This window comes from Molothrus ater, chromosome Z, assembly GCF_012460135.2.
Source record: "Molothrus ater isolate BHLD 08-10-18 breed brown headed cowbird chromosome Z, BPBGC_Mater_1.1, whole genome shotgun sequence".
NCBI classification, from domain to species: domain Eukaryota; kingdom Metazoa; phylum Chordata; class Aves; order Passeriformes; family Icteridae; genus Molothrus; species Molothrus ater.
Window position 1 is genome coordinate 51739512 of NC_050511.2, and position 26198 is coordinate 51765709.

Consider the following 26198-nt stretch of genomic DNA (forward strand, 5'->3'; position numbering starts at 1 on the left):
TGCATACTAATGAGTACGGTTTGTGCCTCCTCACTGCTGAAGAGGACAAAGTACTTGCTTGTAGGCTCTGATTAGACAACAGAGGGGACCACCCTACCTGTTTGTCCTCATGTTCTGGATCACATTCCTTTGTGCTCACAGGTCTGAGAATAGGAAGAGAAAGCTTTCTAACATTGTTTGCCAGTACAGAACTGAGTGCAGAAGTCCTGGCACTCTGTATTGGTGTAACAAACTGCTTGCTTAGATATAAGAACCAAAACGCCTATTCTGCCCTAGAATAAAGCTGACACTACAACATACTGGTATATAGACAGGGAATATCCTCTGTGGTCCTACTACGTAAGACATTTCAGTGGATATCTTTCTGTGCTACCTTTTTAGGTGTGCAAAGACCAGGAATAATGTGCTACTAAAAATGCTTGAAAACAGTACTCTCTTTTCAAATCCAGCTGGAAGAAATAAATTTGCCATTTTCTTTTAAATGTAAGGAAAGAAAATCCTGAAGAAAGGTATTCACTGACTGCTAGATAAAACATTCTAACCTCTCACCTACGGGATTTAAAGTTTTTAAAATTCATAATTGAGTACATCAGAGGCACAGCAAGTCCCATCTGTCTCAGCTTGAAATGACTAAGTCCTTAACAAATGAAGGAACTAAATAACATGTGACTTTCATCAGTGATAGCAACCAAACATAAATAAATTTAACAAGAAGGAAGAAAGGTTTCTTCTTTAATTCAAAGCATAAACGATTATGATGCTTTTAGATACAGAGCAGAAATACTGTGAAAAAAAATCAGCAACAAAGTCCAAAAATTGTGCATGAATTTTATTACTTTGTTTCCTGAGCTAGATTTACAACACAACATGCAGATGCATTTAACAATGTACTTAACTATACAATCTGCACTTGTGACAGCTGTGCAACAAAAGTAGCAATTGAATTTCCAGTTTTAGTAACTTCAAAAAATAAAAGAATCTTCAGTAAACAAAAGCTCCTCTGTTAGTAGTGTCAGTGTCTAGTTTCCAGTGCTTATCAAGCTGAAAGGATTAATTTCAGCAGTTGATTTAAAGGTCTTATATTTTGACACAACTTCTACATTAGAAGTTTTGGCAGTGTTTATTACACTTCTTTCACTATTTACCCGTGAGAGTAACAACTTAAGCACATTCAGGCTCTAATGTCTTGATTGAAAACACAGAAGGGAACAGTAGTGGTAGAATGACAAACTCAGCACAAGTAACTTATGTAATTCTTACAAGTTCCTTTGATGAATCACCCAGCTTACTGCAAGAGTTCTACATGCATGTACAGCAAAAAGATGGCTGCACAAAATGTCAGTTCTTTTGCAACCCGGTAACACTGATGATGCAAACTCACAAAAATGGTGCGCAGATGGGGCTCTATTTCACATCTTTTAGAGTTTCTAAACATTTGATAGAGAATCTTTGTCTTTCAGGAAACGTATTGGAATTTTGGGCATCTAAATAAAGAAATTTTTTTTAAAATCTGAGTATTAGACATTTCAGGAAAACTGTGACTCCAACTTCTAACTTTTCTGCCACACTGCATGAAAGTAATACTAAAACACTATCTTGAAAATAGAAACCTATTTACAAAGGAGAGCTATAAACAAGGTAAGCAATAAAGCAGCCATGGCTTCTCCAGTCAATGCAGCTCTTTCCCTTTTCCAGTGAAGACTGAGTAATGACTTTATGCTGAAACATGACACAAAGAAATTCCTAAACTTGTCCAAAAAGAGCAGAGATACAACAATGTGCACTACAGATATACCTCTGATTTCTGGGTAAAAAAAAAGTCTGGATTCACCTGACACTGCACTGCTCTATATGTTACTGAGAATGAAAGGTTGAGACATACCAATAGAAAATGTGTTTTGATTTTCAAGCTAAGTTGGAGTTATGCTAAGCTGAACTAAGAAGATATGTAAGCTTAATGACTAGAGTTAACTTACTAAAATGCTAATCATATTAGTTCATAGCCATGCATATCTCTAAATTAAGGATTATTAAATATATTAATGGTGATGTAAATGAAAAAAAATACTGTTTTCTCTTTTACCTCGGCTATCACCTTGATGTTCTTTGGAAGGGTCTAATACTTTAATCTGAATATTTTGTCAAGCATTGGAACAATCTGCCCAGAAAGTAGTGGAATCACCGTCCCTGGAAGAATTCCAAAAATGTGCAGATGCGGTACTTAGGAACAAGGTTTATAGGTGGACCTGGCAGTTCTGGGTTAATGGTTGGACTCAATGATCTTGAATGTCTTTTCCATTCTAAATGATTCTATGAGCCTCATGGAAACTGACAGTGCAACTACCAGTAGCAGTTTACACACAGAAGGACTGACAACTGCTGTGGAATGACAAGAGTTTTCTGTTTTGCGTTTTGAAAGACCTCAGTTAGCTGACCACTGACCAGGATCACTGACCAGGATCAGTGACTCCACTGCAGGACAGTCCAGAAATACGTGATAAGAGTGTCCTGGCTGGCACTTACATGCACAAAGCTGCTTGAGTAACGATCTAATTCCCAAGTGCAACGTACTGCTATTTAAGCTGCAAATAATCAACGGTCTGCACTCAGAAATAGCACTTTGTAGTATATTAAAACTGCAAACATGCTTAAATGCTCTAAAGGAAGAAGGTAATAGTGTTAAAAGAGGCAGAAGAATAAAACTCATATTTAAGATTTGCACCACATACATAAGAACAACGGTTTTAAAAACTCTGAAACTCTTGGAAGGAACATTTTCTGCAACCTCCATGGTTCGTGAGGACATATATACTGTTTTCTGTGGAAACACTGAAAATACTGACACAGCAGGACAGAGAAAATCTGACACACACTTGAAAGAAGTTTCTGAGGAATAAAAATTAAAATGCTTCCTTTTACCATACACCAAAACATATCCACATTTATCCACCAAGCCAATATGGCCAAGGAATCTTAGTAACCTCTGGTAACATTTACAATTTAAAAAACACACAGAAGAGACCAATTAATTAAAATCATGCTTATATAGCTAAGCTGAAATTCCCTCTAAGAAGACCCTTACTGCCTGAGACACACCTCAATGTTACTGTGCTCCTGATGCCTCAATCGATAGTGCTTGTCACCAGTTTGGGGGTCCCACTGACAGATCTCGTGCTCTGCAGGACTGCAATATCAGATGCAGGGAAGACTTTAAAATGTCATGAGCATGTCACGTTCTTGTACACTAGTGTAGAACGGCCTCCCAAAGATAAAGGAGTGTAGACCTGGTTTAATCTTCTCAGCCAAAGCCATTATTATGTTAAGATCGCCCTCTGCTGTCAAGTCAAGATCTATCTTTAAACTACGAAGAGACTTAAAAGGTTTTTTGCCTTTTTGCCTGCAAGGAAATAAAAACACGTTTTAAAAAAGAGCAAACGAAGCTTCTCTAAATCTGCTTTCCATCATCTGTTCACTTACGTGTCATCCTCTATGTACTTTATTAAAGTTAAGGCTTTTCTGTGAAGGACTAGCAGAAATTGTGCAAGGAAAGTACTCCTTAGAGACAAGCCAGGCTTCAGGTGAAAGATCTGTTAAAAATTAAGAATATTAGGTAGATATGGAAATTCAAGAATCATTTCAAGAATCTGGAAAATAAAGAAACATTGCATACACACATAAGATATCCTTAATTATAACACAGCAGGCAAATAACAGCAGATTTGTACATAGACTGCATGCTTCCTATGTTTTCTATCTGCTCGGATACAATAAATGAATGGACAGTTATCTGAAATTATTCCCGGTCAGGCAGTTTTTTCAATACCATAATTGTAGACACTGTTGCACAGCAATCGAAAATGTCCCTTGTTTTTCACACTTAAGTGGGGGTTTAGTTTTATAGCAGTATTTTTCTTTCTACTTATGTGGAGAAGAATCACAGCAGTAGTATGAAAAAAAGCTACCAAACCATTGAATGATATTTGTGTAATTATGTAATTAATGCATTTGTGTTAAATTATCTGTTCCTAGGGGTCAAAGTACTGAACTGTATTTCTTTTTTTTCTGAAAAAAGCAACAATTACCTGATCCAGGAAGGCTTTTACTAATGTATCTCTATGCACGATATCTTGAAAGACATTTCTATGGAAAAGAAAACAAACAAACATGTGAGTTATTGCTAGTAAGGGATATTAACCTTCTAAGAGTTGAACACAGGAGTAGCATTACTGTTGATAGTCAGATTGAAATTAAAAGTGAATTTAAAATTGTAGTAAATTACAATTCTGGTATTTTTAAAGATAACAGAGAATTTTAAAGCACTCAGATGAAATTAACGAAATCTAGAAATGCCACTGGTCTCTGTCAAATACACTTATCTCTATTATACCCCCAATTACAACAGGCAATAAAATTAACATGACATGGTCAGAATTATCACTAAAAATTAATTTCAATAGTATTTGATATAACCAAACTACTGAAGGACCTGGTCTATTCTGCCACAACAAGTGTAAATTCCAGAACTGAAGAAGTTTTTTGCTTTTAAGAAGCTCCATGTACTTTATTAGCAAGTAGGTTCTGTACTCTACACTCTTACCACAAATCAAGTAACTTTGATGTGAGAATACATACAAATCAGGTGTGAAACTCTCATCTGTGTGGATAATACGATCTTGAGTCATTTCTTCATCTGAATTAGCTCTCCAAAATGCTGTCAGTTCAGATCTCATGTATCGTCGTTGGTTATAGATGTGTTCATGACAAGGGGGCATCTGCTTCACTGTATTGACATCCACATCTATATGTGTAGTAGGGTATGGGGCATACATTACTTGACGGAAAGGCAACACAAAGCTTCCTGTTGCATCCTGTTTTAGTGGGAAAAAACCCCTATTTTAGTTAAAAACACAAACCTGTACTGGGACAAAACATATTAAAATATCATGCCTACATTTTATAACCCATTTGTTCATATGCATTTTGTTTGGAAGAACTGGTGGCTGTATTGCCATAGTAAGTCCTTAATAATGGATGATTTCCTTAACAAAAAGGTGAAAACAGGTACTGAGGTGACCTGTGTATTAGAGTATTGCATCACCTGGTTTGTGAGCCCATTAGCATTACAGTCTTGTAATTATCTGGTAAGTTCAGACTGCTTGCTAGAGCAAGAAGCATTATTTTTCTAGTCATCTCCACCCATTGCTACAGACTGTTTAAAATACTTGGAAACTCCAGGCCTGATATGACTGTTCTTCCTTGGTTTTGTTAAAACACAAAAACTTAAATTACTTTTGGAATTCTAGCCCCAAGCAGACAAGAGCGTGTTATTATTGTACCTCAAAGTACAGGAACAATCTTGAACAATCCTCAAGAAACAGATGTGTCATAGAAAAGACTGGCTTGGAATTTTAACATGAAGATAATTACAAGGAGAGTTACAATGCCAGAAAAAATGACATCATGGGACAATGACACGTTTTTGAACGTGAATGTCTGTATGTGTGTGCATATCATATGCAAAAACATACATTGAAGAATGTTCTTAAACTACAGAAGAACAGAACTTTCCTAAGCATACTTACTTTGAGTAAGCCTTGAACAAAAAGTCCTGACTCATATTTGAAAGAGGACTCACTTCTACAGAGTCTGGAACACTTCCGCTCAGATGGTGTGAGAAAGAGGCACAATGTTCTCACAATCTGCATTAAAAAGAATAGTTTTGAAAAACAGGAAAATGTAAGGACTAGACTAGACTATTGAAATGCCTTGTACTGGGCATTTCAAATTATGAACAAAAGAATTCACCACGTTTACTAGAAAAGCCAAAACTTAATAACGGGCCACAGAACAGTGACATGCTTACTTTTACTTATTTTTTAGTTACTGGCACTGTAAGCCATACTACTCCAACTTCTTGTCAAATTATGAAAAAAATCCTACACATTCTTGCAACCAAGTTTGTTTTTTACCCAATTATGTAGAACAAATCACTTATTTTCTTCTACATCTTTCTTTTAATAAACATGAGTTACTGTGGTTACTTTCCTAGCCTTTCAGGCCTCTTATTTTTTGTTCATTCTATATTGAAATAGCAGTTATTGTCTCAAATCAGGCACAGTCAATTTTGTAAATAAGCACTGATGCTTATTTCCTCAGTAATTTCCTTAAACTCTCTACTACAATGAACACAGGTACTTCATCACCCATCTTCAATCTTCTGAGCTGAAAAAGCTACGAGTTATCACTCCAAATACAACATATATTCCATTCCACTCATCTCTTAGTCTTAACCTGTGGTGTCTTATCTGTGTCTGTAAGATATTTGAAAAGACTCTGTCCTTGTACAATGTGTTTCTGCAGTACCTAAAACAATGACAACATAATTTGTGACTGACACTTTTTGTCACAATACGCCACAAGTGTTTTTTTCCTTTGAGGCAAGCTGAAATATGCTATTAAGAAAGCAGTTACTTCAGAAGAGTTGTACCATGACACAAGGAGCATGCTGCTGATAAGAACATGTGTAGAATTAATTTATGGAATTTACCCTCGATGTCTTGAGGCTCACATTCTTTTACACTGTTTTTTCCCTATACTGTCTAGCTTACTGATATATTACTTTACATATTCATAACCATTTAGACATTAGGTCCTTTTTATTAACTATTTAATGATCCATAAGTGTTTTATAACCACTTAAGCTTCTAACATTTCCTCTTGTATTATATATAGCATATGTGTGTACACAGATAGCATGATAGCATTTCTCGTAAACATGTAACATGTCCAGTAACTTAACTGTGTGTAAATCTTAAATTTCTGAAACAATACATATTAACTATGGCTAGCTGTGATTGCAGCTAAGATCTGAGAATTTTCTTTTCTCTCATTTGCCTGTTGCTTGTGGGCATCTGCATTTACTGTTGATTTCATCAGAGGTCCTTTATCATTGCTGGTAATACACATGAAACAATGCATTCCCTTTGCCCCAATTTTTATAAAGCATAATGAACTGTTTATTTCAAAACATAGGTACCTTTAAATTTAAAAAAACCCAACTTTTATACTTCATTAAGGCAAGAAGTTCTTTATGCTATAAAATAGTATAATGGGCTTCTTGTATATAGCGTGCTATACATATATAGCATGTATAGTCTACAACTAAAATACAATTTATTCAGCAGGCCCACTGTTCATAATGTTTTTATTTCACATTGAAGAAATAGACACGTGTTCCACAAAACACAAGCAGCTCGTGACACAGAAGCCTGATTACTGCCCAGTGCAGGAGAAATTATGGAGACACTAATTGTTTAAGAGCATACAGACAATACCCAATGACATGGGTATTGTCTGTATACTCACCACTACCAGTGTTCACCAGAGCTCAGTTCTAGGCTTGATCATATTCAACATCTTTACTGATGATCTGGATGTGGCGATTGAGTGCACCCTCAGTCAGTCTGCAGATGACACCAAGCTGGGCAGGAGTGTTGATCTGCTCAAGGAAGGCTCTGCAGAGAGACTTGATCAGACAGACTTGATCAATGGGCCAAGGACAAACTGCATGAGGTGCAAAAAGGCCAAGTGCTGGGTTCTGCCCTTGGGTTACAACAACCCCATGCAGCACTACAGGCTGGGGACAGCGTCACTCAAGAGCTGTTCAGAAGAAAGGGACCTGGGGGTGCTGGTTGACAGCCCGATTTAAATGAGCCAGCAGTGTGCCCAGGCAATGATGAAGGCCAACAGCATCCTGGCCAGTATCCCAGCAGGACCAGGGCAGTGCTTGTACCCAGTTCTCATAAGGCCACAGCTCAAATGCTGTCTTTACTTCTGGGCCTCTCGCTTCAAAAAGCACATTGAAGTGCTGGACTGCTAGAATGTGTCCAGAGAAGGGCAACAAGGAAAGGATTAGAAAACATGTCTGAGGGGGAATGGCTATTTAGTCTTGAAAAAAGGAGACTCAGGTGATCTTATCACTCTCTACAGCTCCCTGAAAGGAGGGTGCAGTGAGGTGAGGACTACTCTCTCCTATGTCTCCAGTCTCTGCTGTGCCTGCAGTGAAAGGACAAGAGGAAATGGTCTTAAAATGAGACAGGGGAGACTCGGATTAATTATTATAAAAGAAATTTCCACTGTTAGCTGTCAGGCACTGGAATAGGTTTCCCAGGGAGGTGGTGGAGACCCCATAGCTGGACATGTTTAAGAGGTGTCTTAAATCTGGTGCTGGTTGAGTGGTTTAGGGGCTACAGTGGCAGTGCCAGGTGGATGGTAGGACTGGATGACCTAAAGGTCTCTTCCAAGTTTGATCATTCTGTGATTCTATGACATAGCTGAAATGGACAAGCCAGTCAGGTCTCTTCTATTTGTGTATTTTAGCTAAAAAATCTGATTTTAAAAGCTCAGACTCATTTACTACTCATTTATGTATTGTATCAGTTAAATACATTGGTTTTCTTATAGTTGTCAGAATACAACTGAAAGGCAATTTTCTGGCAGAATTCTCTTCTGTTAGACCAGTCAATTGAAGATAGCCAGACAATAATACTCCTTCCTTCTTCAGCCTCAAGAATGTTTATAGATTAACTTTGTTCCAAGTAACGCTCCTAATAATCAGCATTTAAATTCAGTTTATTAGAAACTATGTTACCTTATTAACTTTTTCTGCACTGCTTCCTACAACTACAGAACAACCACAGGTCTGCAGGTGTGAACTAATTGCACTGCAAGTAAAAACAGACATAGGTTAATACATTTAATCAGATTTTTTAAATGAAACAATTGTCACCTTCACAAGAAGAGAAGTGTTTCAATTATAAATATAGCCTACATGTCCATAACTATAGGACTTTAAACAGCAGCATAGGTTACTGCTGAAATCCAAAAGTTCAATGGTTTCTTCAGTATTGGAAGCACATGTGATGGTGTATAAAGAGATGGCACCAAGCATTACATATATGAATGCAGTTATGCAGGAGATACAATGAAATGTAACAGAACATCAATTAAAACCTATTAAATACACTATCCCACAGGAAGAGGCCAAGTTGCTCTCAAGTTCAACTATTTCCACTTAAAAATTAAAACCAGGGGTAAAAGAGAAATACACAACTCAACAATAAGCATGCTATATGCCATACCATTAAGGACTCTTATTTAGACTTTACGCACAACCCAGGTTTTTTGCTATTTAAAAAAACGCAAGACTTTGACTTAAAGTCTTATAAAATTAGATGTAGGTATCAAAGAAAAACATGTATTTAATAGCAATTCTATTATCAAACCAATAATCCTGTGACAACAAAGTCTTCAGAGATGCAGCTATTAGCCCAGAATCATTCTTTTAAAATGACAGAAACTTTATAACATTTTATTGACAAAAATCTCAAAAAGCCAAATATATGTCATTTTTCCCCCTCTTATAAAGAAATCTATTCCAATCCAATGTCACATGCACATGCAGATAGATATATTTAGATGCATACACAAGTTTAAATCATTTTACTACAGCATAAATCAAAACTGAATTTCATACTTGAGGAGAAAGCCTTCATGGCAACTATCCCCAATGTCATCATCATTTAGCACTGTGTCACTTATCTGAAATGCAAGTAAATATAAACAAAAGTTAGACAAGAATCTGATCACCTTCCAATTAATTGATTTTCGCTTTGCTACATGGGAACTGTTTGGAAACTATTTAAGTTAACTTGTAAGGCTTCCCTAAAAAGCATAATCTTAAGAAGACCTGTCTTCATACAAAGCATTTTGAAAATGAGAAAGTCACTTGATTATTCAATCTCCACCAGTCACAAGTCAGGTTTCTCCTAGTGTATTTTTTTTCTGTAAAAAATATCTAAAATACTTTAGATTAGTGCATGTCGTATCACTTCTACTTCTTCCATGAGAACACTATAATGTGCTGAAACAGGTATCCACATCAAATCCATTAATCTGCCCATTCATTTTGGTTTGCATCAAACTGCCTCTCCATTTGTACAATGACATCATTCTATGCAGTCAATTTAGCTAAGTGATGACAATAAAAAATATTGTCATGCATTACACCACTTAGGAGAACTTGATGTGAAGCAACTGAAGTGTACAAGAATTTAGGAAAATGGGCATTTTCTCTGGCAAAGTGAGTACCAAAGTAAAGGCCCAAAGCTATGTTTTATCCAGAGGAAGAAAGTCACTTTTCAAAAATTCAGGATAAAAATAAAACAAGAACTTACATCTATTTCTTCTGGAACACTGTGTGATTTCATAGATGAAAGGAGTTCCATTACAGGAATTACTTCTCCTGTCAGCATTGGAATGATGCTCTGACCCTGAACAATAAATAAGATGCTTGAAGTAAAAGCACATTGGGTAGTATCAGAAGTTACTACTAACATGAACTTGCAGTATTACATGCAAAACATCCTAACTTCAGACTGCTCGGAAGGGTAGTATGAGCAGAAATTGATGCATAGACTTCTTGGGCTTTGCTCATCAATAATTATAAACTGGAAAAATATATTTGGCTTCTCAACGTCACACCTAAAATGTGTATCTGGGTCTCATGGTAATTTTCAGCATCATTTTTGATTGGCCTAGACAACAAGTATTTGATGTGAGATAATTTGATCATACTATGTTACATGCAATCACTGTCAAGCATTTTACATTCAAGTCTGATCTTGTAACAATGACTGGAAAACAAAACCAGGCATATTACTCATTAACATACAAAAATACTTTCCTGACTTATCTATCACAAGAAAAGGAAGCCACAGTCTCATATTTAGAGTTTCAGAAATCAAATTCTTTTCAGTCTCATCCATTAAATCTCCAAGAACATTTCAACGTCGCAGAGTCCATATGTCTCCATAATTCTGAACCTAACCTAATGGAAAAACAAGCTTGATAGGAGGCTGACACGACTCTATGGAAGCTGCTACCTTCACAGAGCTTCAAGTTCAAGTTAATCAGTTTCCTTTTCTGAAATGTAATATGTAGCATTGTGTGTCCTGTATGGGTTTATTGTAAAGTTGGTTATTTTTCAGAAGTTAAGAATTTGGTTTGACTCTCGGTTCCCTCCATGTTCTCCCACATAATGGTTCGCTCCTTCCACCAGTTACCTGTCCATCATTGTAACCAACCCCTTTCATTTCTAGAAATTTCTATGTCAATCTTCCCTTACCTAACGTATGATTTGTCCCCTGAGCCTTTTCCCTCCCCTGGGCCATTCCTATTGGTTCAGTTGTGTCCTTCGCTCCTCCCCTGGGCTTCGTTCATTGGTCCCTCGTGTCTCCTTCCGTTACACCCTTCCCCTTCATAAGTGCCTCCCTAAAGGTTTTTCTTTTACACTGTTACTGGCCTCGCCTGGGTCAGTAAAGCACCTTGCACCCATAGGTGTGTCCACTCCTTCCTTCCTTCACCTCAGTGCTTCGCAGTCCTGCTCTCGCCTGCGTCACCACGCCGCAGACGGAGCCACTACTCAGAGTTCTCGTAGAGAACCTGGGAGTGGCGGGATTTGTGGTCTCCACCGGTCACTCTGGGAGCGGCTAGCCAGCACCCGTCAGCTCCAGTGGCCGCGGGACAAGACTGCAGTTGGCGCGCCACCACAGGGCAGCTCCGCCTGAACCCGTCAACTTTGGCGCCGAACGTGACGCGGCTTTGAAGACATTGCCGGTGCGATGCGGCTTTAAAGGCGTAGCGGCTCGGAAGCAGCCGCCTGACGGTGCTGGATCTGTCCTGTAGGCATCGCCCTTTGGAATTACTGTTCCTGGCAGCACCAACACCTCCGCGTGAGCACGCTGATTTTTGTCTGGTGGTGCTCCTGGGGGAACGAGGGCGCACTCCCATCTTGCAGCGTGCAGATAAAGGAGCGCCTTCATGGACTGGGGACTGCTCCTGCTGGTTTTTTCCCCGAAGTCAGCAGTCTGGTGAGTTTTCCCCTGGTGGTGTTGGGACGGACCCGGCCGGGGGGGCTCCCTTTAGGTGATTGTTAATCCCAGGGGAGGGGACACGTGTGAGCAGTTGCCGCTGCGGCTTTTGGGACCCTTTTCAAAGTTTTAAGTTTTCCGTTTCCAGCAGCAAGTGGGTGGAAGTGTTCTGAGTTGGCAGCATGGGTAATAGGCTGTCGACTCAGCAGAAGGAGGTATATTTCCAAGTTGTGGGATTCCTGCGGGAGGGGGGTGAAAGGTTTTCTAAAGGGTTGATTAAAAGCTTTGTGCAATGGATGTTTCTAAGTTCCCGCAGTTGACTGCTAGAGAGGTCAAAGATGAAAGTTTCTGGAAGGCAGTAGGTTGCGAGCTAACTGAAAGTACCAAGAAAAGCAATCCTACTGTCAGGGAAGGGTATATGCGGCTGTTTCTTTTAATTATTGAAGTTGTAAAAAATAATGCTGCGATTCGCGAACGGGAGTAATATTCTTCACAAATTTCTACTTTATCCCTAAAGCGATGAAATATAATTTCCTTTAATTTGATCACAGCTTCCAACTGCTCTAAGACATTTGATCACAGTTTCTGAAGATAAAGCTTCCATTTCTGAAGTTATATCTTCAGAAACTTTGCCTAGTGTGCATGTCACATTATTAGCCAGTATAATGCATCCTCCCGGATCCCAAAAATAAGAAGCAACATCTACTTCTACAGTAATAAGAGGCAGTCAAATGGTTTTGCAATGGTGTGCCATATGCATCCACCAGATGGCCCTTACCTGATCTTCCATTCTTTCTGTGCCTTCCAAGACAATCTTCTGGAAATGTTCTTGCCTCTCCTGCAAGAGAAGCAGATAAATATAAACTCTCTGGCATTTGTTCATGTATATATGCACACACCAGTCACTCAGTTTCTTCGCTGTGGAGTCAGGCTTCTTACATTCAAATTTTGATGTTCAAGTACTTTTTCTTTTACAGAGTTGACTTTAGGAAGAAATGATGTCACGCAACACAGATCAACGCTCCCTAGTCTGCCCTCCACTGCACATCTCCCATGTTTGGGCAGGAAAGGAAGGATTTGATGACAATGTCAAAACATTTTTGTCATTACAGATCAAGAAAATGCCAGATGAGAGATGATTATGGTGAAGAATGAGATGAGATTATGGTGAAGAATTCCACTTTATGTATGGATTTTCATTTTCAAATGAATATAGCATAGATTGAGGATTCCTGACATAACAGGAGAAAAATAAGATCTTCAGAATGAGAAAAATTATTTGACTGGGGAGGGTAGGAAACAAAAGACTTTTTTTTCCCACCTCTTGAGGCACTTACAGGTCTTCAAAATATTGTTTTATAACCAAGTACAGGAGACACAAAACCTCAGAGTACACAAAACAATGTATAAGAGGCTGAACAAAGCTCTGAATACAGGCTCATCAGCAGCTGAATAGCAAACTGCATTTAAAATGAACTTAAAATGGAATGAAATTATTATTCACGAAGAGGATTTGGCATTAATCGCTGGAGCATCAATACAAGTCTGAAAAAATTGCAGATGCTGGGAGAACTAATATTTTTTGCTAGATGCTGACAGGATATTGCATTTTTATTGGTTAATCATTGGTTTCCTGTGACTGACCTACTCAGAGTTAATCACCTTCAAGTGAGAAAAGAGTTGGCGAGAGATTTTTTTGATCAGATGAATAGGGAATAAGCTACAGCAGTTTGCCCTTAAACAGCAATAACCCTTTTCTAACCATCTAAAAGAAGCATCAGTGAAAACAATACTGGAACAAGGCAGATTCCTTCAGGGCACCTCCACCCTTCAGTCAGAGAAAGAAGACATTCTTGACAATCATTTTAAAAAACTCAGTCTTCTTGAAGATAAGGCTGAACAAATGGTGTACGCCACTTCTTTTCAAAAATATAACTGTTGAAAAACATACAAAGCATAAACCGGAGTAGGTGAATGCGGTTTTTAATCCCATATTGACAATTTGCTCACAGTTGCCTGTCTTTCTTTGCCAGTCTGAACACTGCTCCATGTTTCTCCTAATTCTTGAGTTCAAAAGGCTCTTTTCATCTCAAGTCTAGCTGGAAATGTCTGACTCTACACAGAAGTAATGAGAGCTAATATTCACAACTATTAAAACATCCAGAACAGATCCAGATAGGACTTGATTATTTTTTTTATTTGCTGTATGTAACCATAGCTGCTAAAATGACTCAAAATACAAACTACAGAATGAAGCTGTTTTAATTTTTTATCATAGTTACAATTATTCTACAAATCATGTCTAAATTTTAATCTAAATTTTTCAAGCAGTTTTCTCTTTTCTGAATTAGACGGAAAAACTGCAAATATATGCAGGGATCTGTGCTCTCTCTTAAAAAAAAATAAAAATTCTGTTTCAGAATTCATGATGTATTGCTGTCTCAGCTAATTCACCTGGCCTACCTGCTTAAAGAAAAAAAAATCATTCTCAATGCTGCTTGAAGGTCACTTCTACTGTGAAAACATACTGGTATGGAGCAATATAAAAAGTGAGAAAATGTATTACAGCTAAAATTTATGGATAATTCTTATTTGACCACTCTCATTAGAACTCAGTGCAGACGACACTAAATGAAAGAAGCAATGTAATCAGGAACATAAGACACCATTCACTTATATTAAAACCACTAACATCTAACAGGGTTTTAAAAGACTAGATAAGGAATTAAATGTATGTGTTTTTACTATATTGAAAAAGAACTTTATGTGCTATCCTTCCTCTAAAAAACAAGGCCCAGAAACTATGAAAAGCCAGTGTTTCAGAAAGCACTACCAGCCATCATCAGGCAATACAGCAAAAGGAAACACCACCACAAAAATAATATCAGTTTGTTATTTCTGTAATTAGTTCTGATAAGAGCACTCAAAGAGTAAGTTTAAAGTATGTTGACTACAAGCCTCAGAACAGAAGATACCAGACAAATGTACATCACCATATTCATTACAGCTGATGGGCCCTGTACTGCTCTAAGACAGCTTGGACTCCATAAAGAAGACAAAAATTTTAAATTTTACCATTAGAGTTCTATTTAGTTTAAAGAAAAACGCATAAAAGATTTCACTTAATAAGGAAATATCGATGATTGATCCAAAGGTCAGAGTTTCACCACTTAAGAAAACTTAGCATGTCTTCATTTTAAAGTTTCAGGAGTAAAAATATTTGGACTAAAGCAGATGAATAGCAGATGAATTTTTGTAGATCTCCCTTTAGTTCTACAAAGTTTAAGTCCTGACAAACTGTTAACACCCTCTTTTTTTAAAATAAACATGTAACAGGAATGGGAAGATTAACTGCATCAGTTCCCTTTTCTGGACCTCAACAAGGAAAACAACGATTTGAAAAACAGTAAATTTACAATTATACCTAATTTGAATACATAAATTAACACAATTAAAAGCAACAATTAATATGAAATTCAGAGAGATAAATAACTGTATAGGAAACCTCTTTCAACTACACAGTCTTGTAGAGGCAATATAGTATCAACAGGATAATCCCAGTTAAAAATCCCAGCCTTGAATTTGCTGATTTATAATTTCACAACCTTTAACCATCAAAACTGTACAGAGACCAGCCTTTTCTGAGTTGGTCTCTCTGGACTCCACATAACAGACGTCACAGCATCTCAATTTTTGCTACTGCACTAAGACAACCTAACAATTATTTTAAGCAATGAACAAAAAACTTACCTTATGCATCCATATCCTTCCTTTCCTTATAATATGTGTTAACCTATCCACACACACTCTGTGAAGGGGCAGGTAGAAACCAAGTTCACTTTGCGGAAGTATAATTGACAGTCCGTATGTGCTTCTGTCTCCGTTCCAGTTTCCATCAAAGATTAATGACACAATGATTACTCTTTTTTCGGCCAAAACAAAGAACTTCACATCTATTGCACCACTTTCTGCATTCCGAAGTATTTCTCCATTCAGGGTGTGGTTAGCAAGAAAAGTTATTTCACCGTCACTGAGAAGTACCTGTTCTGTCTTTGGAGCCCAAATGTGCCGCACTCGGGGGCCAAGAATATTGTCCCAGTAAGCAAAAGTGGCAGCTAATAATGGTGACTCGCCATTCAAAGAGATCTCTGTCTTAGCAATTGCAGGAGATGGTGGTGGACAAAGAGCTGACATGCCTGTTTCCTTTCTCTTGTCTAACTAAAATGCTTACATTACCTAAAAAAAAAAAAAAAAAAGAAAAAAATCACAGGGGGAAAAAAGTTAGAGCAGTTATCATAATTATCTCATCTTTTTACACGGGCAAATAGTGTTAGGACTTGTTTTAAATCAAGACAGAAAATATTTAGATTAGATGTTAGGAAGTAGTTCTTTACTGTGACGGTGGTGATACACTGGAAAAAGTTGCCCAGAGAAGTGGATGCCCACTCCCTGGCAATGCTCAAGGCCAGGCTGGATGGAGCACTGAGCAACACTAGTGGGATGGCATGCCTGCCCAGAGCTGGGGGCCTTGGAACTACATCCTATCTTTAAGGTCCCTTCTAATCAAAGTCTTTCCACAATTCTTTCCAAATGACACTTTCAAGAACAATCTGGCTTCTTCACCCGAGACTTCATCATAGACTTCATTCAGAAAGGAAGTTTCTGTATATACATATGTATGTTTCACATAAAAAAGTGGCATACTTTACAATCATTAGTCAGACCTCAAATGCCCTTTACTCACTAGAGAAGTATGATGAACCTGCACAACGTACAGCTTGTGTACGAAAACTGACACAATAAATGTATCCTTTACATCCTATGCAGGGTGTTATGACACAAGCACTCAGCAATTTATAGAATATAGTGACGAACAACTTCTTATCTTGTGTGGACACAACCCCTGAATATCTTCCCTAGCTGTTTCCACCAACTCTACAGCTTCCCCATTCTGATAAAGCTGCAGAAGCTAACAGAAAGTTCCATCTTCCCTAAAAGTTAGGCTAAAGTCACAGGACGATATGAAATCAAAAACGTTTGCCAACAAATTCAACCAGGGACAGAAAACTTTAACAGCTAGAACCCACCCATATTGAGGAAAACCTCTCATGAGCAGTTGGCAGCTTTCCTCTCCTTTCTGCCTGCAGCACTCCAGATGACAAGCAGCAGGGAATCCCACCAACGGAGCAGGAACACACACCTCACTACCACAGCTTAACTCGGCAGAACTCTGTATCTGAAGTTCTTTTTTATTATCTCCTTGCAGGAGAAGTGTAAAATCTCTTTCGCTCCGGCTTCTTCTCAGGAGGCAGGCGGTGCCCCGCCCGAGCGGCAGCTGGGAAGTCAAGGCCATCTGACTTGGCTATCTGACACCCTGACTTGACGATTTTCAGGAAGACACGGCGCCAGCCACCCCAACTGACCCCTTGCACCCACGGGCTGACCAGAGGCTCGCTTTCACCACCGCCTCTCCACTGCAGCCACTGCCACCTCGGCGGCTGCGGCACCTCCGCGCTCCCGGCCCGGATCAGGCCCGTGTCGCACCGTGCGGATCTGGTCTGAACCTCTCGGGGAGGTGGCGGGGAGGCAGCTGCACGATGGCCTCGCTCCTTTCCCCGCAAAGCAGAGAGGCCGCTAACACCACCCCCGACGCTAACACAGCCCAGCCACCCCGGCCCCGCGCCCGCCTCACCTCGGCTCCGGCCGCTGCCCCGCGCCTGCGCCGCCCCGCCCCTACCGCACACCGCGGGCTCCGCAGGCGCGGCGCCGCCCCGGGCCGGGGCAGCCGAGCCGATGTGACCGCCCCGGCCCGAGCTGCGGCGAGCTGTGCCGGTGTGACCGCCCCGGGTCGGGCCGTAGGAGGCTGTGCCGGTGTGACTCCCCGGACAGGAGAAGCCGTGCCGCTCTTTCCCTGGCGGGGGAGGGGTGCCGGTGTGACTCCCCGGACAGGGGAAGCCGTGCCGCTCTTTCCCTGGCGGGGGAGTGTCTCACGTCTGGCGGGTCACAGTAGAAGGAAACAGGCCCAACTCAGCGCAATTTGTGGAGGAAGCCAAAAGGCGAAGCTGCATTGTGCTGGGAGCAACAGGCACAATTTATGGAGGGGCTTTTCGGCCTAAAAGAGGAAGTTGGTAATCACGGATTTGGGTTGGTAACCCAAAGATAGAGCAGGGCGAGTGGTGAAGGTGAGCGGGTTTGGTGTAGTGTTGCAGGTACGTGGTGGTATAGTCCTCTTACTTAATTAGCAGTGCTGTCCGGGCGCCTGCGGGAAGGCCGGAGAGTAACTCGTCATTAGGAATTGTAATGACAGGACAAGGAGAAATGGGTACAAATTAAAAGAGGGGAAATTTACATTAGATATTGGGAAGAAATGCTTTACTGTGAGGGTGGTGAGACACAGGAACAAGTTGCCCAGAGAACCTGTGGATGCACCATCCCTGGCAACGTTTAAAGCCAGATTGGATAAGACCTTGAGCCACTGGTGCAGTGGGAGTTGTCCCTGGATGTGTGTGGGGGGTGGAACTGGATGGTCTCTAAGGTGCCTTCCAACCCCTTAGTATTCTATGGTTCTATGATTGAAATAAACATAGACACATATTAGAGGCATTTATTTATTTACAGCCTAGAAAATAGGAGTATCCTGAAGTACCCTCAGGTTGTGTTGGGAAGTACCCTGGGGACTTGTGTCTTTGGCAGCTTGAACAGGCCCATACAGGAAGGTTTAATAGAACACAAGAGACCCGAAGTGGGATTTTTTTATTCATGCCCTCCAACTTTAATCACCAAAACCACTCACCTCAAAATTCACAGTTTCATTAGGGTTGGAAGGGACCTCTGGAGATGATCCTATCCAATCTCCCTGCTCAGGCAGGATCATCTAGAGCAGATTACACAGGAAGGTGTCCTGGTGGGTCTTGAATGTCACCAGAGACACTCCATGACCTCCCTGGGAAACCTGTAAAAATCTCTATAATGACAGACTATTGAATAGCATCACATTGAAAAATGTAGTCTTCAGCCAGCTAAAATTTGCCTTTTGGATTATTTTAATTAATGATTTAAAAAACATGCTGAACATGAAATTACTTACATCTGTTAGATTGTAATTTTAATTTCTGAGAAGCAAAGCTCCAATAAAAGGGAAAAAAAAGAGACAAAATTTTTGTAATCATTACAGGAAAGCTTGGAGGAATAATGGAATTAAAGTAGTTTGAAAAGTTAGTGCTATTTAATTTAATACAAAGATTGGATGTCAAACTGGGGCATTTCACTACTCATCTCTTGTCGAAATGGTAATCTATGCAGTTCATAAGAAAAAGGTTTTTGTCTTTAGTGTGAATTGATTATCATGCAGTTGTAGACACCAAGCTGTACAGTAAAAAAAAAAATGCAGCTGGTATTAAATCAGTAATGATACTGAATAAGTGGACTTCAGAAATGAAGATGTAAGGGTTGTCGTCATTTTGTAACTGGATTATCATGTAGCCTTTCATAAGGCACTTAGTATTCCTCTATCAGTTATCCCATTATAAACTGCCTTGTGAATTCTACATTTGAAGTCAAATCATCATGTTCTACCCAAAGGAACATAATCATAAATTACAAGTCCTTTATTTTTCTCTCAAAGTTATAGATGAGTCTCTGTAAGTGCTATGGTGATAGTGTTGGCAGTGTGAAATTTCTGTCTATCATAGCACTGTGGTTGTCCTTCACTGTTGAATACTTTCTTCTCATGGAGAAGACAGTAAGTCTCATTGCATATAATCTGAAGAGACTTAACAATATTTCTGCAGGTGCTTTTTGTGGACACATCAGGTAAGTGACAGGCTGCAGTGCAAGCAGTTATTTTTCCCCTGACAGAAAATACATGTGGCTATGAAACCTAATGCTGCACATTTGCACAGAAATTAGAGAGTATGCCACACAGAGAAGATGAAAACAAGCTCAGACACTGAGCTCAAGTGAAAACACAATTTTATTTTTGTTTTTAGTATGGCAAGATGAATCATCATTATGACTTAATGCTTTAGAATAAGGGAGAATAAGGGAGTTCATAGGCAAAAAGTGAAAGAAATAAAATATAGTGGAATTCAGTTGCTCAGCCTGGTGGAGTAAGGTCAGGGAAACGTGGTGCTACCTAGCTGCCCTGCTTCAGTGAAACCATGCATGCACTCAGACAGTGCAGGCTTGCATCACTTCATAAAACTGATGTTGAAAAAAACTAATTTTACTGTAATGAAATTATTTTTCAGGCAGAGCAGATTGGCAAAAAATTTATGTCCAAGGTAGAAGAGAGCAAATGGGAATAGTTGGTTGAGGCTTCAAGAAACAGGGGCACTCAGTGGTAGTACAGGTATCAGTGCCGAGATTACATTTTATGTACATATAAGCAACATGATGGCAGATTTTTGAGAAAACAAAGCTTGCACTGCCCTATCCCCAGTTATTCATTCTTATAAGAGGTGAATGATGGGCTTTTCCTCAGTACTTCTGGTTCATGGTTTAAGGCAGTTTTGTATCTATGTTAAAACCAGTAAAATGTGCTTGCACTCTCGCTGCACATTCATTGAGTCTCTTGTTGCTAGTTTTAACATGTTCTTAGAACTACTGGCTTTGGTATGTACTAGGACCCATGCAAATTAGAGGTTGACCTGAATATAAATTGATTACACAGTACTTCTGGTATTGATTCTAGCTGCCCCTCACCAGTTGTTTGTATCTGATGGTGCTATTCCAGATTGCTGTCATTATGTTAGTACTTTGCTGATCACAGAATGGGTCAGATTGGAAGGGACCTCAGTGGGTCACCTGGTTGAACCTCCCTGCTCAAGCAGGGTCATCCCAAAGCACATGGCACAGGATTGTGTCCAGATGGTTCCTGAATATCTCCAGTGAGGAAGTATCCACAACCTCGGGACAACGTTTTCCAGTGCTATCGCTAAATGCACAAGCATGACAGTGTAGGGACCCATTAGTTACAGAAAGCAGCTTGAAATTACAGAGCCACTCAGTTGAAGTTAACAATTTTCAAACAGAATTTAAGGATACAGAATTTTGAAGTGCTGAGGTATTTCATTTTAAGAGAACTCCCTCTTCCCCTCCCCATGATTGTTACACACATGGAAAGAGTGATTTGATCCCCTAAAGAAAAGTGTTATATCTTCAAGTCCTCATGACTGGTGAAACAGCTACAAGAGATCTATATAAATGGGTGGCAGGAGGAAGCTGTATATGACAAAAGAGCTTTTAAAATAGCTGCGTTGGAGCTCAGGAAACGGTGGTCTTTCTCTGAACAAATGTCACTTACTTTTACACAACAGCAGTTCAACTTTGTACAGGCTGGAGCTACAGAGTGTGGATTTAGGCAGTCAAGATAGTTAACTCTTTTTTGACAGATTTAGGCAGTAAAGATAGTTAACTCTTTCTTGACTGCTGAACTCACACTGACAGTTCCTCTTCAGCTGCCAGAAATGAAAAAAATGAAAACCAAAATCGGTGTCTTAAAAGATGCCTACCATCAATTAGAAACATGTAAAGAAAATGGTGATACTGTTTTATTTATGATGAATCAGTAGTCATTTGAGTTCCAAGTGTTTTCTTGATTCCAGAGTTATTTTTAAATCACAGTAAGACAGGATCTGCTATACTAACCACTAGAGTAGTTTTGACCTGGCAAAAATAATAGGAATGTGGAATCTACACTATATTTCTGTGTCATCAGTTAGAAATAAATAAATAAATTACAAAACTGAAGAAAAGGAGAATTCGCCCCAGGATATAACAGCTGTGTTGTTTTATTCTAACACTACTGATGGGGAGAGCTGTCTCAGTACGATAATAAATTCTGTCAAAGAAAACATACAATTATCCATGAAGAGTTTAGCTGGACAGTGGAAACAGACATGATATTTTTGATAAATAAGAAATAAGGTCATGTGATATATATATCTCTCAGATATACTTACCCTAAGGAAGAAACCCAAGTTTCTTCTAGTAGTAAGATCTTAGCTAAAGGTAGTTTTCATTAATCAAGTTCCTGTGCTGGGTGTATTTTTCAAATAAAGGCATTTTTCAGATGCAGTTACACAGCAGACTTGTATAAATTCTAAATTCACAAACCTATTGAAAACAGCTGGTCTCATCTGATCTGACTTCCCAACTGCAGGTGAGTATTCCCTCTCTCCTTTTTCTTCTGTATTCATATTTGTGTGACAATACAACTTAGCTCTATCATAGATCAGCCTTAACCTGTCTAAACCTCTACAGCAGTTTAAAACAGTTTCTCTTTTGTTTGGGTATGTAGGCAGGCAAACCTAACTCTGGGAATAATGTTGCACAGAAGCAAGCTCATCATATCCTGTTGATCTAACAATGAAACAAAGTTGGTTGTAACCCAAGACCATCTTTTAAAATTGGAGATGTGTATTTTGGGAAATTTTCAAGTATGAAAGATAGTGGGAAAACAACAGAAGGCTTCTTCAAGACTTGTTACAAAGGAAGAAGGCCAGAGAAACTATAGCAGCACTGCTTATTAGGACTACAACATAAACCACTTCTTCCTCATTTTCACTTCTTTTGTAGAGGTTTACTTCTCTTGTTGGGAGAGACTCTGACATGTATTGATGAAAATCTGTGGGAGCACACTGATTTTAAAGGTGGTAGATAGTCCCTGCAGTTTGCCATGGATATGCTGATTACCACCAACAAGGGGTTTTAAGGAGAAAATCTTGTTCTTTTCTCCAAAGCTTATGAAAATGGCCCAGTACTGCTCTATTAGGATAGTCATATTAGGAAGATGTTTTAAAATCTACATGAGTGCATTAGCCTTCATGTACCACTGAGTAGGGGAATGTAAAGTACTCTCATGGACCTTCCACCTGCCTTAAAAGGCCCTCTTGAATTTTGGGTAGCAAAACAGACCAAATACTTGTCATCATGAGCAGACTGTGCTAAAAAAATGCATGTCTTTCATAATCAGGTATGGCTGCAGAGGATTCATCACGAAGTGTGATGTTTGATGGACACTTTTCTGTTCTACTGTTTGTGCATATACTTGTGCTTTTATTTGGTGAAGAAAGGAAGTCAGAAAAGGTGGAAAATACTTGCTTTTTGAAACCCAAAATATTCGTACTAAAACTCAAAATAGGGACTTCAGTTTGTTCATCTTTTGAATCAAAAATCACATCTTTCGCAATACCTTGCACAGCTATTTTCTTGGATGCGTAGCGTTTTCATACTCTCAAACATAAAAAGTTTTGAGACATGGCATTTCTGTACTTGAAAGTCTTTTTCCACTTTCAACAAAATATTGAAATACGCACTTTTTAAAAACACTGATTTTCTCTTCATTATTTCTAATGCCATTTCCACTTGAAAGGAGGTCACTGCTTTCAAAGGCATGTCCCTTACTGCTGCTAGAGATGTTATTGTACCATGCTACATGCGAGGAATACCTCTTGCTTCTGGAGGAAGTATGTAACGTATTATAAAATCACCATCGTATTCTTTCAAAATATATTACTATACACTCTTGAATAGCATGGCAAGATCCTGGTTCTGTTTTATCTTTGGAATGGGTCAGACACTTGCTGGATAATCAGCAGAAGCTGGTTGGTAGCTGACTAATAAGCCCAACATAGGTAAAAAGTCTTCCAGTGTAGTACCTTTGGTTAGTACTGGGAAGTTTTTCCTGGGAAAATGGTAGGAAATTTCTGAAGTCAATATCTGTGCTGACAGAAAGAAGAAGGGTTCTAATGTCACTGCTATTCTGGTTCAACTTTTCTAGATCTTCTTGGTGTTGCCAAAAGACTGCTGTAAATCTGACATTCTTTAAGACTTCATGTAAACTAGAGGTCAAAGAAGGACAGACGGGTTTCCTCAGGGGTCACTGAAGACCAGTACCAAACTTGGAAGCAGCCTGTAGATTTCTCCTAGTGTAGTCCAGTTTTAGACCCAGTGCTAAAATTTGCTTGAATACCAGCCAAGGTTGCAACTGTCACCAAAAGCAGACAATACTGCTGAATTATCCGTAGTTGCAATTTTCTCCAGTCAGTCAACCTGATTAAATTGCCAACTGTTACACTTCCCCTTTTCAGTGTTTTTACAATAAGAAGCCATTTGGCTTTCAGTTGTTACCTTGGCTAAACCTATATATTCTTAGTATCACAACACATCAGAGCTGGCATAACAATATAACATTTTGATAACATACGTGCTTCACACAGGATGACCATACTCATGGAATAATGAACCCCAGGGTGCACCTTATTATACTTTCACCTGTTTCACCAAAAAACAGGAGCTCAGACTGCCAAGCCACTGAGGAAGCCCCCTGCAAGGTCACATAGGCACATGCCTATGGGGGTTCCCTCCCTTGTGTCCTCCACAGAAAGAGGGTGCAAGTGCCCAGCAGTGCCCTTCAGTGAGGCTGCTCTGTCTGCCCAACATCAGCAGCTGCTGTCTCCACTGCTGCAAATGTTTTTGCTGCTTTTATATTACTTTTTAGGGGGATTTTTTCCCCCACCAAAGTCTCTGTTAATTGTCTGATTACCGTTTAATCTATCTGATTGTTATCTTAATTTTTAGCATTATCAGATTTGGATGAACACCCCCGAGACAGTTTTGGTAGTCCCATTCACATTCACCATTACACTGATGCCCCTATCTGATCTTTTCTTGTTACCTGTCTGTTGGAACAAGAAGAGGCCCCTCACAAGCACCCCAGGACTCATTCTTGAACTCTAGGTCTTTGCTATCTGAGAACAGAATTAACCTTAGAAAGATGGTTTGTAGCTGAAAGGATGAGGATCCAGAAGAGCCAAATTCTGTCCTGTCTAATTGCATATTTATGACTTGCCATATATTTAAATGTATTTCAGTTTATAATGCAGAAGGCATTATAAGAGTAAAAATACAGCATGTAACCTTGGAACCAGGACAGTATTACACTTTGGATAAAGGATACTGTTGCTTTGATTTCCAGATGGAAAACACTTCCACACATACTTAGAGTTCTAGTAATTCCTCCTTTTCAGGTGTGTGACAGAACATTCTGTATTAAAGCCCCCAAAATTGATTGAAGATGGCCTTATTGCTACCCATGCTGTATGGCTAAGTCAGGTTGTCTGTCTCTACTACTGATTTCAGTGCTCCTACTTCTAAAACAAAACAAACTGTAACCAGGACTTCCTGTTCAGAATGTTCCATAAGCTAGGTAATGTATTTTTGTTGCTCTGATAGTGTTTTGAGCATGTAATTCTTTGGTTGAAATACTTTAAAAAGAGTCTCAGTGATACTAGTGTGTTCTGCACCTGAAATGGCAGCAGCTGAAGGGTAATCACAAGTTCATGAAGTTGTAAATGTTGAGCTAGTCTATCAAGCTGCTTATTTGGCTTTATTGTCTTACTGGTAGCTTATTTTAATCTCCACAATCCTATTGTCATTATTGAGACCTTTACAGGTGTTGACAAATCTGACTTCTAATTCCAACAAAAAAATGGTACCCAAAATTCGTGTGTTGTTAGAGCAGCATGTTTATCTCTCTGCTGCTTTTCCACCTGTGTATCAGAAGACTTTTCAATTGGATTTCATGCAGAGCATTTATATGGACTCTCAGATACATAAACTTCTTTGTTCCTCCTCTTGAGCAGAACAAAGTTACTATGGCTGTTTTCCTGCAGCTCCAAGATCAAAGAAGTATATTCCACTTCTTAGCCAGACTCAAAGTTTGTATCCAAGTCTTCCAAGATCCACAAGTCACGAGGAACCTACTCCTTAAGCAGAGGCCCGGCAGTTATTTGTAAGCAGAAAATGGCAGCAGTTCGTCACTGAGGGATAGTTGTATATTCAGCTAGACAGCAAGGCAGTGAAGAATGGCCACCTTCGGCATTCTCTTGTGGCTCGCTTGCATACTTGATCATCCAGCAGCCTTGTCCTATCAACCAGCAACCTTGTGCTATCACCTTGCTACCATCACTGTGTGCAACTCCAGCACAAATACTACATTTGAATTTCCTAGAGCTGCATGTGACCAAAGAGCCAGTCCTACACACACTTGAACTGAGCAGTGAAGAGGCACAATGGTTTCTTAAGATCATAGTAGTTCCAAGTGACATAGCCTTTCCATATGAGAAAGTAGTTAAAATCCAAATATGGCTCAGCTCTTTATTATAGTCAGCTGGAAGGAGAGTTTCTCTGGATGGTAGGTGCAAGCCATGATGAAGTGTATGCAGGCTGAACATTCTAAGACAATTGAAAGTGATTAAGTTTCTT

At 39.3% G+C, this 26198-nt stretch overlaps 1 protein-coding gene across 2 annotated transcripts; it reads right to left on the reverse strand.

The window, feature by feature from the left end:
* Nucleotides 1–814: 814 nt before the first annotated feature.
* Nucleotides 815–17725, reverse strand: C9orf72 (C9orf72-SMCR8 complex subunit). 2 transcript variants are annotated; one of them, XM_036402837.2, is made up of 11 exons: nucleotides 17623–17725; nucleotides 15681–16166; nucleotides 12709–12768; nucleotides 10236–10331; nucleotides 9536–9600; nucleotides 8651–8723; nucleotides 5583–5699; nucleotides 4633–4868; nucleotides 4083–4140; nucleotides 3478–3587; nucleotides 815–3397 (listed from the first exon to the last, which is right to left on the reverse strand). In XM_036402837.2, exons 2-11 carry the CDS (start codon nucleotides 16122–16124, stop codon nucleotides 3211–3213), a joined length of 1446 nt encoding a protein of 481 aa, XP_036258730.1. In that variant the 5' UTR covers nucleotides 16125–16166; nucleotides 17623–17725; the 3' UTR covers nucleotides 815–3210. The 2 variants fall into 2 exon arrangements, with proteins under 2 accessions (XP_036258730.1, XP_036258731.1); XM_036402838.2 differs by lacking the exon at nucleotides 17623–17725 and adding an exon at nucleotides 17018–17087.
* Nucleotides 17726–26198: the final 8473 nt, after the last annotated feature.